Source organism: Schistocerca piceifrons, chromosome 4, assembly GCF_021461385.2.
Source record: "Schistocerca piceifrons isolate TAMUIC-IGC-003096 chromosome 4, iqSchPice1.1, whole genome shotgun sequence".
NCBI classification, from domain to species: domain Eukaryota; kingdom Metazoa; phylum Arthropoda; class Insecta; order Orthoptera; family Acrididae; genus Schistocerca; species Schistocerca piceifrons.
Window position 1 is genome coordinate 509,573,933 of NC_060141.1, and position 13,853 is coordinate 509,587,785.

Sequence of the window (13,853 nt, forward strand, 5' to 3'; positions counted from 1 at the left end):
TACAAGTTACCAGGGAGCGGTCGGCGCGGTAGAAAGAGTACAGAACGGTAAGTGGAACATTGCGGGGACGATTCTCTGTGCGAAAACATTTTCCGTTATTTTCAATTGTTACGTTACTCACAGTGCAAATAAACCAAAGAATGTTTAATAAATTGTATTTAGTAATATTTTGATAAAAAGCATGAAAAGGATAGGCAAAGGAAAATTTGGGACTGCAGATACATTTCCAGGAAGGTATTGTAAGGCGTACACGAGAACTTATGTATAAAATTAGATACTTTATATTTTACACTTGATGATTTACTCGTGCTGTAGTGATATTAATCCTAAAGACAGGGGAAGCTGTAACGCACTCGGCATCTTGCCACGTTTTAAAAATTACATTGTAGTTTTAAAGCTTCTTTAGAAAAATAACATTCCCGAAAAATTTACGTAACTCGGTAGAAAGGTAGCAAGCGAATGAGCACCATAGCCATTGTCCCCCACAGCTGATGTGCTGATTCTACCTGCACCGGGAATTTATTATTTGCGTGCAGCTGCCGAGGACTGCTCGAAGGTCAAAGTCCTCTACACATTAATTACAGTCCCTTGTTGGTAAGTTATTTGCAGAATCCTAGAGGATGCTGTAAGTACAATCCTTTCTTGGAAATTATTTGCAGTCCCAGATTTTTCCTTTTCCTTTCCTTTACATACCCGTTATGAAAATATTAATTGAAATAATGTATTGAACATTATTTCGGTTTATTCGGAGCGTCAGTAACATAAAAATTGAAAATAAAGTTTCCATACATGGGCTCGACACTACGACCTTCGTGTTCCGGTTCTGCACTCTTTCCGCTACGCCAATCGCCGCCTGGAATTTACGCTAGCATAAATGGCCATGACTCACCCGATCAGCACCATAATAGCTATCTTTTTTGGACATTTGTGGCTAATCCCTGCATATATCTTAAACTTGGACGATATCGGTGATGACGAATAGGCGTGGTTCATCCATTAGTTAAGAAATTTCTGAAATCTTGATAGTCGCAGTCTCAATAATCCTCACACTTTCCTACACTTATATGAAAATGTACTGTTTCACAATTTTCTACATTCAGAAGCAAATAGCAATACTACCCGCAGGGAATAATCATTAGTGCAATGTTCAGCGGCACTACTTCCATCAAGTGTGCACTCAATGAAACAGTTACGTTATCCTGATATATGGACATCGACGGAATATTTGCAACTGAAGACCGTGCTATTGTGTCCTTAGCCACACTACACTCATTCCTGCCTCAGTGGTTTCACACCCGGAAAAAGTAGGTGACCTCCCTTCCTTTCGAAAGCTTCTCGAAAACTGAGTACTTGTTACGTTATTTGAATATGTTTCTATAAGTAAATTAGATGTCTTGTATCGGTGGGGTGATTTTAGCTTCGTAAAGCTTGATGCTTTCCGGATGCACGTCGCAGTGAGGAGGAAAAGGAATTTACACTACTCACTAGTGAATGCACATAACTGCATGAGACACGATAGAATCTAAAGTGCCATGTTTGGTTGTCTTTCTATCAATTCTGTTAGTACGATGACTGACCTGTAATTTAGTACTGTCTTTGTGTCGCCACATATGGGAAACTCAAAGTAAGTGGTGAGAACCAGGAGCCAACTTATCCCCCTTTTTCATCGAATGGGTCCGAAGGACCCTTCGAATTTAGCGGATGTAGCCGAGGAACGAATCAACATCAAAAAATCTTTCTTAGTCTTACTGTTTGTGACAGAAATGAATATTTTAGCCATTGCTTTACGATGTAGGCAGGCTCAATTTTGATCAGGAGACACATACATAATTTCTTTCCAAATACCGTTGACGAATAAATTTACCATCAGCTGTATTGAATCCGTTACATTCGCAATGGACTAAACGCGTAAACCGTAAACCATTTTGAGACATATAGGGGCAGGTCACAGATGCTGACGGCGCACAAATGGTAATCAAGAGGTGGTGTTCTCTCTCTCTCTCTCTCTCTCTCTCTCTCTCTCTCTCTCTCTCTCTCTCTCTCTCCCTTTCCCTCTCCCTCTATGCTCAAAAGTATTCTCTCTGACAGTTTTTCCGACGTCAAAAAATGATTACGTAACACCTAAACTCCTGTCTCATAAGTTAATTTTACTCTCCCTTTGTAATATATTGCAGAAGATGGAATAGGGGAAAAATGTCATTATATATGTATGAAACGCCTGACAGTCTTGGTGCTGTAAGTAAAAATAGCAGCCGTATAAAATTATTTTTGAGAGTTCTAACAAATCAGTTCGGCTGATATGTTTCGATCGACGCTATTAGAAATGATAGATTTCCACCATTCTTTAAGTTATAATTCATCAACTCTCTTCGTTAATACATTTGTTGTCGTCGTCGTCGTCGTTGTTGTTGTGGTCTCCAGTCCGAAGACTGGTTTGATTCGGCTCGCCACACCAGTCTTTCCATCTCCGAATAGCTGCTGCTACCACCCGCATCCATCAGAGCGTACTTATCGTATTCAGGCCTAGGATTCCCATCTCAGTCTTTTACCTCAAATACTTCCCTCCATTACCAAGGTACTATTCCTTGATGTCTCATGATGTCCCCTATCAACATAAAAATGGTTCACATGGCTCTGAGCACTATGGGACTTAACTTCTGAGGTCATTAGTCCCCTAGAACTTAGAACTACTTAAACCTAACTAACCTACGGACATCACACACATCCATGCCCGAGGCAGGATTCGAACCAGCGACCGTAGCGGTCGCGCGGTTCCAGACTGTAGCGCCTAGAACCGCTCGGCCACCCCGGCCGGCCCCTATCAACATATCCTTTCTTTTAGTCGAGGTGTGCAATAATTTTTGTCCCCAATTCCAGTCAGTACCACCCCCCCCCCATTAGTTAAACGACCAACTCATCTAATCTTCAGCATTATTTTTTACACAACATCTAAAAAGTTCTATTCTCTGCTTGTCTGAAATGCTTGACGCCAATGTTTCACTTCCATATAAGGTTGCACTTCGGACAAATGTCTTCATAAACGACTTCCTAACACTTAAATTATTTTAGATGTTTACAAATTTCTCTTTTTCAGTAATGCTTTTCTGGATAGTCACAGTTAGTATTTCGTATCCTCTCTACTTTAGACGTCGTTAGTTATTTTGCTGCCCAAATAGCAAATACATCTATTCCTAGTATTCCATTTCCTTCCCTTAGTATCACCTGATTTACACTGACTACATTCCATTATCCTTGTTTTATTTTCGTCAATGTTCATATGATAATTTATTTTCAGAACAATATCCATTCTGTTCAGCTGCTGTTTGGAAATTCCTTTGCTGTCTCTGACAGAACTATGTTATCAGGTATCAGCGAAAGGTTCTATTTCTTCTTTTATTTTTTTTAAACTGCTTTTCCAGATTTATCCTTGGTTTTCATTACTGCTTGCTCAATGTACGGATTGAATAACATCGGTGATGGCCTGCAACCTCTACCTCACACTTTTCTCAACCACGGTTTCCTTTTCACGTCCTCTGACACGTATAACTGTAACCTGTTTGCTTTATAAGTTGTAAATAACCTTTTGCTCCCTGTATTTTACCGCTACTACCTTCGAAATTAGAAATAGTAGAGGCTAGTCAACATTGTTACTGATGTAGGTCTGCTAAGATAAATTCGTAGGGTCAGTATTATCTCAAGTATTCCAAAATTTCAGCTTCTATCAGTTTTTCCATTCTCCTGTTAAAAAAAATCGTGTATTTTTCAACCATGAGTTAATGCGTAAATGAAGCTTTCCTAAACCTGAAGGGTGGTTCGACCACCATAGTAGGTTTCTACGCGTAGCCGTGTTAGAAATAATAATTATTCCCTTGCTTTCCTCCAAATTGAGGTCTGACTGAGACAGTTAATTTTAGGACGACCTAGGTTTAATGTGGAATCGATCCACGTTCCTCATTGTTTTCGCATAAATGAATGGAGGAAGCAGTAAGTACCAAACAATTTTTGAGCTAAAGCCCATGTTATTTTAATCTTATACTGCATGGTATGAACTAGATTGTCCTAAATACGTATTGGCATTTAAGTGAATAAGCTGACATGTGCGGTATTCACTCAGCTGTTACTGATGATTTGCTTCTTGACTCAAGAGGTAAGAACATCTTAACATTTTCCACTTACATTTCTGGAGATCGTTCTCGTACATAGATGTTTTTTTAAATATCTCGTTTACGAGCAACTTCCACCATGAGGTTTGAGGATTAGCATGCATTTTCATAGTTGCTTCGCATGTACCACTTTACTTAAGTCATGAATTGTAAGAGAACACATTTTAAACTACTATCTTGTTGTGGGACGTGCTTTTCCTCGAGTGTAGGTGTAACAACTCTGCAGATCTGCAAATTGAGGGGAGGGGAAGCGATGAAACACAGCTCATGGAGTTCGGCTCATTTCGAAACATGTGTGTCACTTTTTATGTCTATTAGTTTATAAGATGAATCTTTCGTGGGACGACATTTGTTTGATATATCCTTATTTCCCTTAAACGAAACGAAAGAGCCAATAAAATTTATTGCCATCTGTATTTCACAGGGCAGTAGAAGGACACTGATCTGAGATCCAGAAATACGGTTAAGGATTAAAAGCGCTGCTAATTAGCTTTAGAGTGTTAAAATTTTAATTTGGCAATGTAACAAATATTGCTGATCTACATAGCTATTCGTCTGCGTAGAATGAGGGCTTACAGGAGTTGAAATCGGCAGGTTACCATGTTAGCTTTAGTAGAACTGCTATATTGAGCGTGGAACGACACATCGTAAGAAATCCGAACAAAAAAAATGCGGAAATTATGGCTTACTGTTAGCTATAAAACAGCAAAACAAAAAAACGCTGTGTATGAAACAAACTCCTGTTGATCCCCCCCCCCCCCCCCTATACTTGACTTGGCAAACATTTGCGAAGATAGGACATAAGGACATAGTTTAAATATTTCATGTACAGAGGTTTATTGTGAGGGACTGGCATTGATCGTCTTGCCTATTTTTACACAGACCAAGCCACCACAGTACTCAACCTCAGGGTGTAATGGGTATAAGTGCAGATATTTTTGTTTGTGATGCCTGAATGCATACACACATCAGTGTGTTGGGTGCATGTTTCCCTGCATCAAAAAATCTTCCCACAAACACGCTACAAACTTTACGACCTGATGTCTCCTGCATGACGGTAACTGCATTATCAAGTGAACTACACCTGGCAGTATAGACTAACCGTTTGGCCGCCATGTGTCCACATTTCAACGCCAGACCTGCTCCCCAGGGAAACATTAGCGCTAATGGCTTGCTCTTTCCACATGTACTTGGAGGTATTAACCAACCCAAAAACATATGACTTGGAATACTACAATTATTATTATTTTGCAAGTGACACAAATACTGATGTAATGCTGTTCAGTATATCGTCCTCAGTCACCGGTAGCAATATCTACACTTATACTCATTACACCCTGTATAACTCATTCGCGAATTGTGGTTGCCTGTAACAGCTCGGAAACAGGAGATTTCAGATCAATGTACTTGCCGTCTTGATCATATTTACATGATTGTGATAAATCGTTTCATGATGTCACAAGTATCCGACTTGGTCTTTTGAAAAGGACTTGGGGTAGGGTGTAAGTTACATGAAACTTGGCTATCTGAGTGATGTTCTTACTTCACGCCACATGTGTATGCCTCTGGTTGTGTAGCTGTATTTTTTGATGGTGACAGTGACAATATTATTTCAGTGTCTGCTTGTTAACAATTTTTGCAGGTCGAAAAAGTTTATGATAGAGTATGAATGTATGGTCGAGTGTAAAACTAAATTCCGCAGACACTGTCGTGACAATTTTACTTTCTAGGGATATTCATCATGTGTAACGATCCATTCTTAAATTGAGTTCTGCTCTGTCACTTAGAACATTACAATGTGTCCTCTGTCTTCCGCCTAGGATTACTTCCATTGCAATATGCTACAGCTAGCTGACACGACACACACAATACGAGTGCTGGTTGTAATAACACGAAGACGTGATATTAACATATACTCACACCAAACAAATTAATTCGTAAAATTTTAATATGATTATTTTTGTAAAGGAAATGCTGAGAAAATACAGCACGTACTAATGAATACTGAGAAAAGAAAAGATTTACAGCGATCCATTTAATTTGTGCTTTTTCAATTTGAATTTAAAGTAACTTAATCATATTATTTAATTTAAGACAAAATATATTAAAATACAAGCCACAACAACACATCACTATGATTTTTACATTAGCGTCCTTTTTTTTTTGGAAAATTCTACAATTATATGTACGATTTTGTACAATGAGAATTATTAAATTTGTTTACAAAGACAACCATTAGAAGATAAAGACATTGCGAGGTAGTAAGAAAGTTTCTGAAAATAATTAAACAGCGTTAAGAAGGTGACAGTACTAATAACATGAAATGAGGTAATTAAAGACTGCACTTTTGAGTTCCTCTAAGCGATAATCAGAAGTAAATCGAAAGTAATTAATTTCGAATTTTGAGAATCTTAATACAGCTGGTGGTGAGTTGAGTGGTGGCCAGTCCACGATGGGCAGGGTGTACTGCAGGTTTCTCGACGTTTTCCACTGCCATTCAGTACCAACACCTCTTCCCCATTATTTCTTCCTTTTTTGAAACACGGAGACCACTGCTGGCTGGAACATCAGCTCACCAAACGCACAAAGTAAAAGTTGCTGGAAACAGAGCGAGTTGCGCTTCCTATAGTACAAAAGGCACTGAAGCTGCCAAGAGTCACAGTCTCTTAGTAACTGTATTTAATGCAGATCTTCCAGAAGGCTAACACATCACAGGTCTGGGATGGTCCTTTGATAGACGGCGAAATCCATGAAATTTCAGCGGAATTTAACCGTTATAGTGAACAGACTCGCTGCATTCTAAAATTTCTTCTCGTAGCTGGTAGGTTTATTTCGTACCTAATTTCTCGTCAGTGAGACAAGGAGTCATTTTTTCTTAACATAACGCTCGCACGCGTCGAAAACATCATAGCAAACGTTGGTACGTTTTTGTGAATATAAAAAGCTCTTCAGTTGCTTAAAAAACAGAACACACAATTCACTCCAGAATAAATTACGTTAATAAGGTACAGTCCAGGCACCAGCTCTGGTAACAAAAAGGAAATCTACCCCACGAAGAAGTGTGGGATTTAAATCTGTCAGTGGCGCCTCGACATTTCGTTCTTGCCGACTGCAGCGTTACGACAATGTCCGAGCACAGTTTTTTCTGGGGCTTATGACCTGTGCATCTGAGTCCTGCAGAGAACTTTTGCAGGGGTGAAAATCGTGTGGAGATTCCATTGTGTGGTAATGGAAGCTATCGACACGGTGTAATCCATTTCTAGGAAGTGGTGGTAAATCGGCATTTGGTTTGTGTCCTTTGCATTATCCCACAACTTAACGTTTTTTAGGACGCTCCCAGAACGATATCTATTAGAACTGCTCTCGTGTATTAACCCGGTGGCGACGACCAGATAGTAAAGTGTTTCGGCAATCTATCCTGTCGCCTTCCTCCACAGGAACACACTGCCTGTGGGTGACTACATCTCAGATTTTGGAAGTACTGCAGCATTTATAAGATGGCACCCGCGGGTAGGGATAGGGGTAAACCGGGAAAGCCTAAAACCACACAGAACGCCTTCTGCCACCCGATGAAATCACGAGTGCGGCGTCAGACACACTTAGGCTCGACACACGTCAAGACCAGAGACGCAGAATAGCGAGACGAGCGTTAGACCATCTGGTACTTGTCCGGGGTGATCTGGTAGTCGAGCGAGCAGTCCGGGTGCCTGGCGGTGTTGAAGGCCTGGTGGTGGGCGCCGGCGTACGATCCCATCTGGTGGTGGTGATGGTGGTAGCTGTGCGCCATGACGTGGTTGTGGCCGTGGTGGGCGGAAGTGTAGTTGGACTGGTGGTGGCCGGCCGACGGCGGGAAGTAGTCGACGCCCATGTTGCCGTAGTAGGGCGAGTACGTCTGCGAGTAGCAGTGCGTCGAGGACGTGGAGGCGGGCGTGCCCCAGCAGAAGCCGTTGTAGGCCGTGGCCGAGGAGGCGGCGGCCGCGGCGGCGGCGGCGGCGGCGCCGGGGGCGGCCGTGCTGGGGGCTGCGTCGTGCTGGTAGCCCGAACCGGGCGTCACAGGCGGGCTGGGTGTCGTCAGCACCGAAGACACCGAAGCCGCGCTGGCAGAGCCCGCCCGTTGCGGCTGCGGCTGCTGGGGCTGCGGCTGCGGCTGGGGGAGCGCCAGCGGCAGCGCCGGGAACGTCGTCGTCCCGGGCTCCACCTGCCGACAGGGTCACAACACCGTAAGTCCTACGACATCTTTTCTATATTAACAACCAAGCTTTCGATGAGAAATTTATGCGATCAGTTTGGCTTTAGGAAAAGAAAAGGGACGAGAGAGGCAATTCTGACGTTACGGCTAATATTGGAAGCAAGGCTAAAGAAAAATCAAGACACTTTCATAGGATTTGTCGACCTGGAAAAAGCGTTCGACAATATAAAATGGCGCAAGCTGTTCGAGATTCTGAAAAAAGTAGGGGTAAGCTATAGGAAGAGACGGGTCATATACAATATGTACAACAACCAAGAGGGAATAATAAGAGTGGACGATCAAGAACGAAGTGCTCGTATTAAGAAGGGTGTAACACAAGGCTGTAGCCTTTCGCCCCTACTATTCAATCTGTACATCGAGGAAGCAATGATGGAAATAAAAGAAAGGTTCAGGAGTGGAATTAAAAAATAAGGTGAAAGGATATCAATGATACGATTCGCTGATGACAGTGCTATCCTGAGTGAAAGTGAAGAAGAATTAAATGATCTGCTGAACGGAATGAACAGTCTAATGAGTACACAGTATGGTTTGAGAGTAAATCGGAGAAAGACGAAGGTAATGAGAAATAGTAGAAATGAGAACAGCGAGAAACTTAACATCAGGATTGATGGTCACGAAGTCAATGAAGTTAAGGAATTCTGCTACCTAGGCAGTAAAATAACCAATGACGGACGGAGCAAGGAGGACATCAAAAGCAGACTCGCTGTGGCAAAAAAGGCATTTCTGGCCAAGAGAAGTCTACTAATATCAAATACCGGCCTTAATTTGAGGAAGAAATTTCTGAGGATGTACGTCTGGAGGACAGCATTGTATGGTAGTGAAACATGGACTGTGGGAAAACCGGAACAGAAGAGAATCGAAGCATTTGAGATGTGGTGCTATAGACGAATGTTGAAAATTAGGTGGACTGATAAGGTAAGGAATGAGGAGGTTCTACGCAGAATCGGAGAGGAAAGGAATATATGGAAAACACTGATAAGGAGAAGGGACAGGATGATAGGTCATCTCCTAAGACATGAGGGAATGACTTCCATGGTGCTAGAGGGAGCTGTAGAGAGCAAAAACTGTAGAAGAAGACAGAAATTGGAATACGTCAAGCAAATAATTGAGGATGTAGGTTGTAAGTGCTACTCTGAGATGAATAGGTTAGCACAGGAAAGGAATTCGTGGCGGGCCGCATCAAACCAGTCAGTAGACCAAAAAAAAACCACGGATTCATTGGGGGATGGAGGCGGGACTGCTATGGGAAAGGGGGAGGGGGAGGACTGTGGGGAGGGGCATGGACAGGAAGGAGAGGGGGTGGGGTGGGGGGAGGTTAGAGATGTAGGGGTGGAGCAGGGGAAGAGAAGAGGGTGAGGGTGAGGGTAAAGGGGAGGGCGAGAGGAAAAGAGGAGGAGGAGGAGGAGGAGGAGGAGACTAGTGTTTAACGTCCCGTCGACAACGAGGTCATTAGAGATGGAGCGCAAGCTCGGGTGAGGGAAGGATGGGGAAGGAAATCGGCAGTGCCCTTTCAAAGGAACCATCCTGGCATTTGCCTGAAGCGATTTAGGGAAATCACGGAAAACCTAAATCAGGATGGCCGGAGGCGGGATTGAACCGTCGTCCTCCCGAATGCGAGTCCAGTGTGCTAGCCACTGCGCCACCTCGCTCGGTCTGGTGAGGGTAAGGGTAAGGGTAAGGGTAAGGGTAAGGGTAAGGGTAAGGGTAAGGGTAAGGGTAAGGGTAAGGGTAAGGGTAAGGGTAAGGGTAAGGGTAAGGGTAAGGGTAAGGGTAAGGGTAAGGGTAAGGGTAAGGGTAAGGGTAAGGGTAAGGGTAAGGGTAAGGGTAAGGGTAAGGGTAAGGGTAAGGGTAAGGGTAAGGGTAAGGGTAAGGGTAAGGGTAAGGGTAAGGGTAAGGGTAAGGGTAAGGGTAAGGGTAAGGGTAAGGGTAAGGGTAAGGGTAAGGGTAAGGGTAAGGGTAAGGGTAAGGGTAAGGGTAAGGGTAAGGGTAAGGGTAAGGGTAAGGGTAAGGTTAAGGTTAAGGTTAAGGTTAAGGTTAAGGTTAAGGTTAAGGTTAAGGTTAAGGTTAAGGTTAAGGTTAAGGTTAAGGTTAAGGTTAAGGTTAAGGTTAAGGTTAAGGTTAAGGTTAAGGTTAAGGTTAAGGTTAAGGGTAAGGGTAAGGGTAAGGGTAAGGGTAAGGGTAAGGGTAAGGGTAAGGGTAAGGGTAAGGGTAAGGGTAAGGGTAAGGGTAAGGGTAAGGGTAAGGGTAAGGGTAAGGGTAAGGGTAAGGGTAAGGGTAAGGGTAAGGGTAAGGGTAAGGGTAAGGGTAAGGGTAAGGGTAAGGGTAAGGGTAAGGGTAAGGGTAAGGGTAAGGGTAAGGGTAAGGGTAAGGGTAAGGGTAAGGGTAAGAAGGGTAAGAAGGGTAAGAAGGGTAAGAAGGGTAAGAAGGGTAAGAAGGGTAAGAAGGGTAAGGGTAAGAAGGGTAAGAAGGGTAAGGGTAAGAAGGGTAAGGGTAAGAAGGGTAAGGGTAAGAAGGGTAAGGGTAAGAAGGGTAAGGGTAAGGGTAAGAAGGGTAAGGGTAAGGGTAAGAATGGTAAGGGTAAGGGTAAGAAGGGTAAGGGTAAGGGTAAGAAGGGTAAGGGTAAGGGTAAGAAGGGTAAGGGTAAGGGTAAGAAGGGTAAGGGTAAGGGTAAGAAGGGTAAGGGTAAGAAGGGTAAGGGTAAGGGTAAGAAAGGGTAAGGGTAAGGGTAAGAAGGGTAAGAAGGGTAAGAAGGTAAGAAGGGTAAGGGTAAGAAGGGTAAGAAGGGTAAGAAGGGTAAGGGTAAGGGTAAGGGTAAGGGTAAGGGTAAGGGTAAGGGTAAGGGTAAGGGTAAGGGTAAGGGTAAGGGTAAGGGTAAGGGTAAGGGTAAGGGTAAGGGTAAGGGTAAGGGTAAGGGTAAGGGTAAGGGTAAGGGTAAGGGTAAGGGTAAGGGTAAGGGTAAGGGTAAGGGTAAGGGTAAGGGTAAGGGTAAGGGTAAGGGTAAGGGTAAGGGTAAGGGTAAGGGTAAGAAGGGTAAAGGTAAGGGTAAGAAGGGTAAAGGTAAGGGTAAGAAGGGTAAAGGTAAGGGTAAGAAGGGTAAAGGTAAGGGTAAGAAGGGTAAGGGTAAGAAGAGTAAGGGTAAGAAGAGTAAGGGTAAGAAGGGTAAGGGTAAGAAGGGTAAGAGTAAGATGGGGAAGGGTAAGAAAGGTAAGGGTAAGAAAGGTAAGGGTAAGGGTAAGAAAGGTAAGGGTAAGAAAGGTAAGGGGAAGGGTAAGGGTAAGGGTAAGGGTAAGGGTAAGAAGGGTAAGAAGGGTAAGGGTAAGGGTAAGGGTAAGGGTAAGGGTATGAACTGAGAAGGAGCTAAGAGGTTAGGGAGAGGGGTGAGAGGAGGGGAATTGAGGAACAAAAGAAGAGGAGGGAGTGGAAGAAGGGAGAGAAGGAGAAGGATGGGAGGGGGGACAAATAATTGAGGTAAAAAGTCAAGTAAAAGTGTTTACATTTTTTCATGTATAACTTTCCAAAATATCAGTTAATCTTCGGAGAACAAGGCAAATTGTTAACTAGGCTAATAGAAAATAGCATGGAATTCTAGAAAACCAGTAATCCTCCCCTTCTTTAAAGACACGAACCCTTGCATAAAACAGGTTCAAACGTCTAATTACTTAACAAATGAGTTAATGTGTTAAATATTTGACGTTAATCATGTGAAACCTTTATTGTTGACGAAGCACACTCGTAATTATGTTAGTTTTATTATTTTCGGATTATTCATTTACAGATTAACGAAAAAGTGAAAACAAAATTGTTTTGTAGGGCTGTAAGCGAGAAAAGGTTAAGAAAAGGCATGAAATGGTGTTTCAAGTTGGTTGGAATCACTACGTGCTTTGATAATCAAACCCTGGATGAATATAGTGCTCTCAGTTCCACGAAAAACTAGTTTTTCGACGCAGCGCAATGTTTATGAATAATATCTCCTTAACTATGTGTCAGGCAATGACATAATTTTGCAAGTGTTGATGGGTATATGTGGATACTGTCTGCAAAATGAGTTGCTAATTGAGTTGCTAGTAAAGAAGTAATAAAAACCTCATACCTGACGCGGAGGTTTGCCTGCATAGACACTTTTTTTTTTCCTTTCATCATTTAGTGGAGGGGATTTCAGCAAGAAAATGTTAGGAAATGATTGAAAATATGGGTAAAATTTATTGGAAGCCGCTAAGTTTTTTTTTTTTTTTTAATCAAATAATGGATGAGTATACTCTGTGTACGTTACCTCAAGACAAACACACGACTCTAATTTCAATACAGGATTTATTATCTTAAACTTTTAACTTAAGATTATACCTCTTATACCTCTTAGTAAGTAGATTACGACAGCATTTTATTTTTTTAAATCAGTCGATAATTATACGAAAAACTGAAAGTTTTTGTAACCCCTGGAAGACGTTAGAAAGGCAGACTGCAACTGGGATCGGCTGACCATTTAGTAAAACAGATTGCAAGCTATGTTTAATACTGGCTGCTTTCCCGTTTCTCGCCAACGAAGAACGGCTTATCTCCTGGCCACCTCTAGAGGATCTCACACCCGGGTGAAAGCTCCATTAACTGGCTAAGGATGCCTTCGTGCTGACAACAAATCCGGCACGGTTCATAGTTGCAGAGACAGGACTGGAAAAGCGCAGGAAGTTGAGGGAGTCAAGACAGAAAGGTAAACACCAAGCCCTAGATCCACAAATAATAATAATAATAATAATAATAAACAGAACTACTGGGTGCTCGAACGTAGGTGGGAATGACATAGAAACAGCCGTAGACTACAGACCTTGAAATAATCGTCCTGCTCCATGGTACCAAAAACACACACAAGACATCACAGAACCATCACTGACGTTATCTATATTCTCCACACACTGCCAGTTAACCACCTCCTCGGGTCGTCGATGCGATCTGCGCCTTGCATCGTTTGAAAAGAGGCGGGATTTCGACTCATCGGGCCATACTACACGCCTTCAGTGAGCCGCTGTCATAGCTACTGTCAAGTTTCTGTGTAGTTTGACCCGTTGAAGACGTCCAGCTTTAGATGCAGCTGAGAGCAATGGACTTTGCGAGTACCCCAACTCCTAATATCTACTGCACGAAATTCCTTTCGCAGCGTTATCTCGGAAACTGATTGAGATGAACGTGTAATCAACAAATCAGGCTTTTCATTCACAGTGTGCTCACTCGCAGGTCCAAACACGATAGCTCCTTTCAGTCATTCTGTCAGGTCTATAAGTCTATCCGTCTTACTGTGTTGATTCCATACAAACAGCGGCGCCCCCCCCCCCCCCCCCCCACACACACACACACACGCACACGCACGCACGCACGCACCACTTCACTGTCATGACGTAAGTCGGTTGTGGAGGCTCGAATGACGACCTGGTTCCATTTCACCGCCTATA

General features: G+C 42.8%; 1 protein-coding gene across 1 annotated transcript in view; it reads right to left on the bottom strand.

The window, feature by feature from the left end:
- Nucleotides 1-6,286: 6,286 nt before the first annotated feature.
- Nucleotides 6,287-13,853, bottom strand: part of LOC124795280 (homeobox protein OTX1-like) — a 178,647-nt gene continuing 171,080 nt past the window's right edge. Inside the window, exon 7 of the mRNA XM_047259225.1 lies at nt 6,287-8,361. Coding sequence (XP_047115181.1) covers nt 7,813-8,361 — 549 coding nt within the window. The 3' untranslated portion in view covers nt 6,287-7,812. The remainder of the gene's footprint in view (nt 8,362-13,853) is intronic.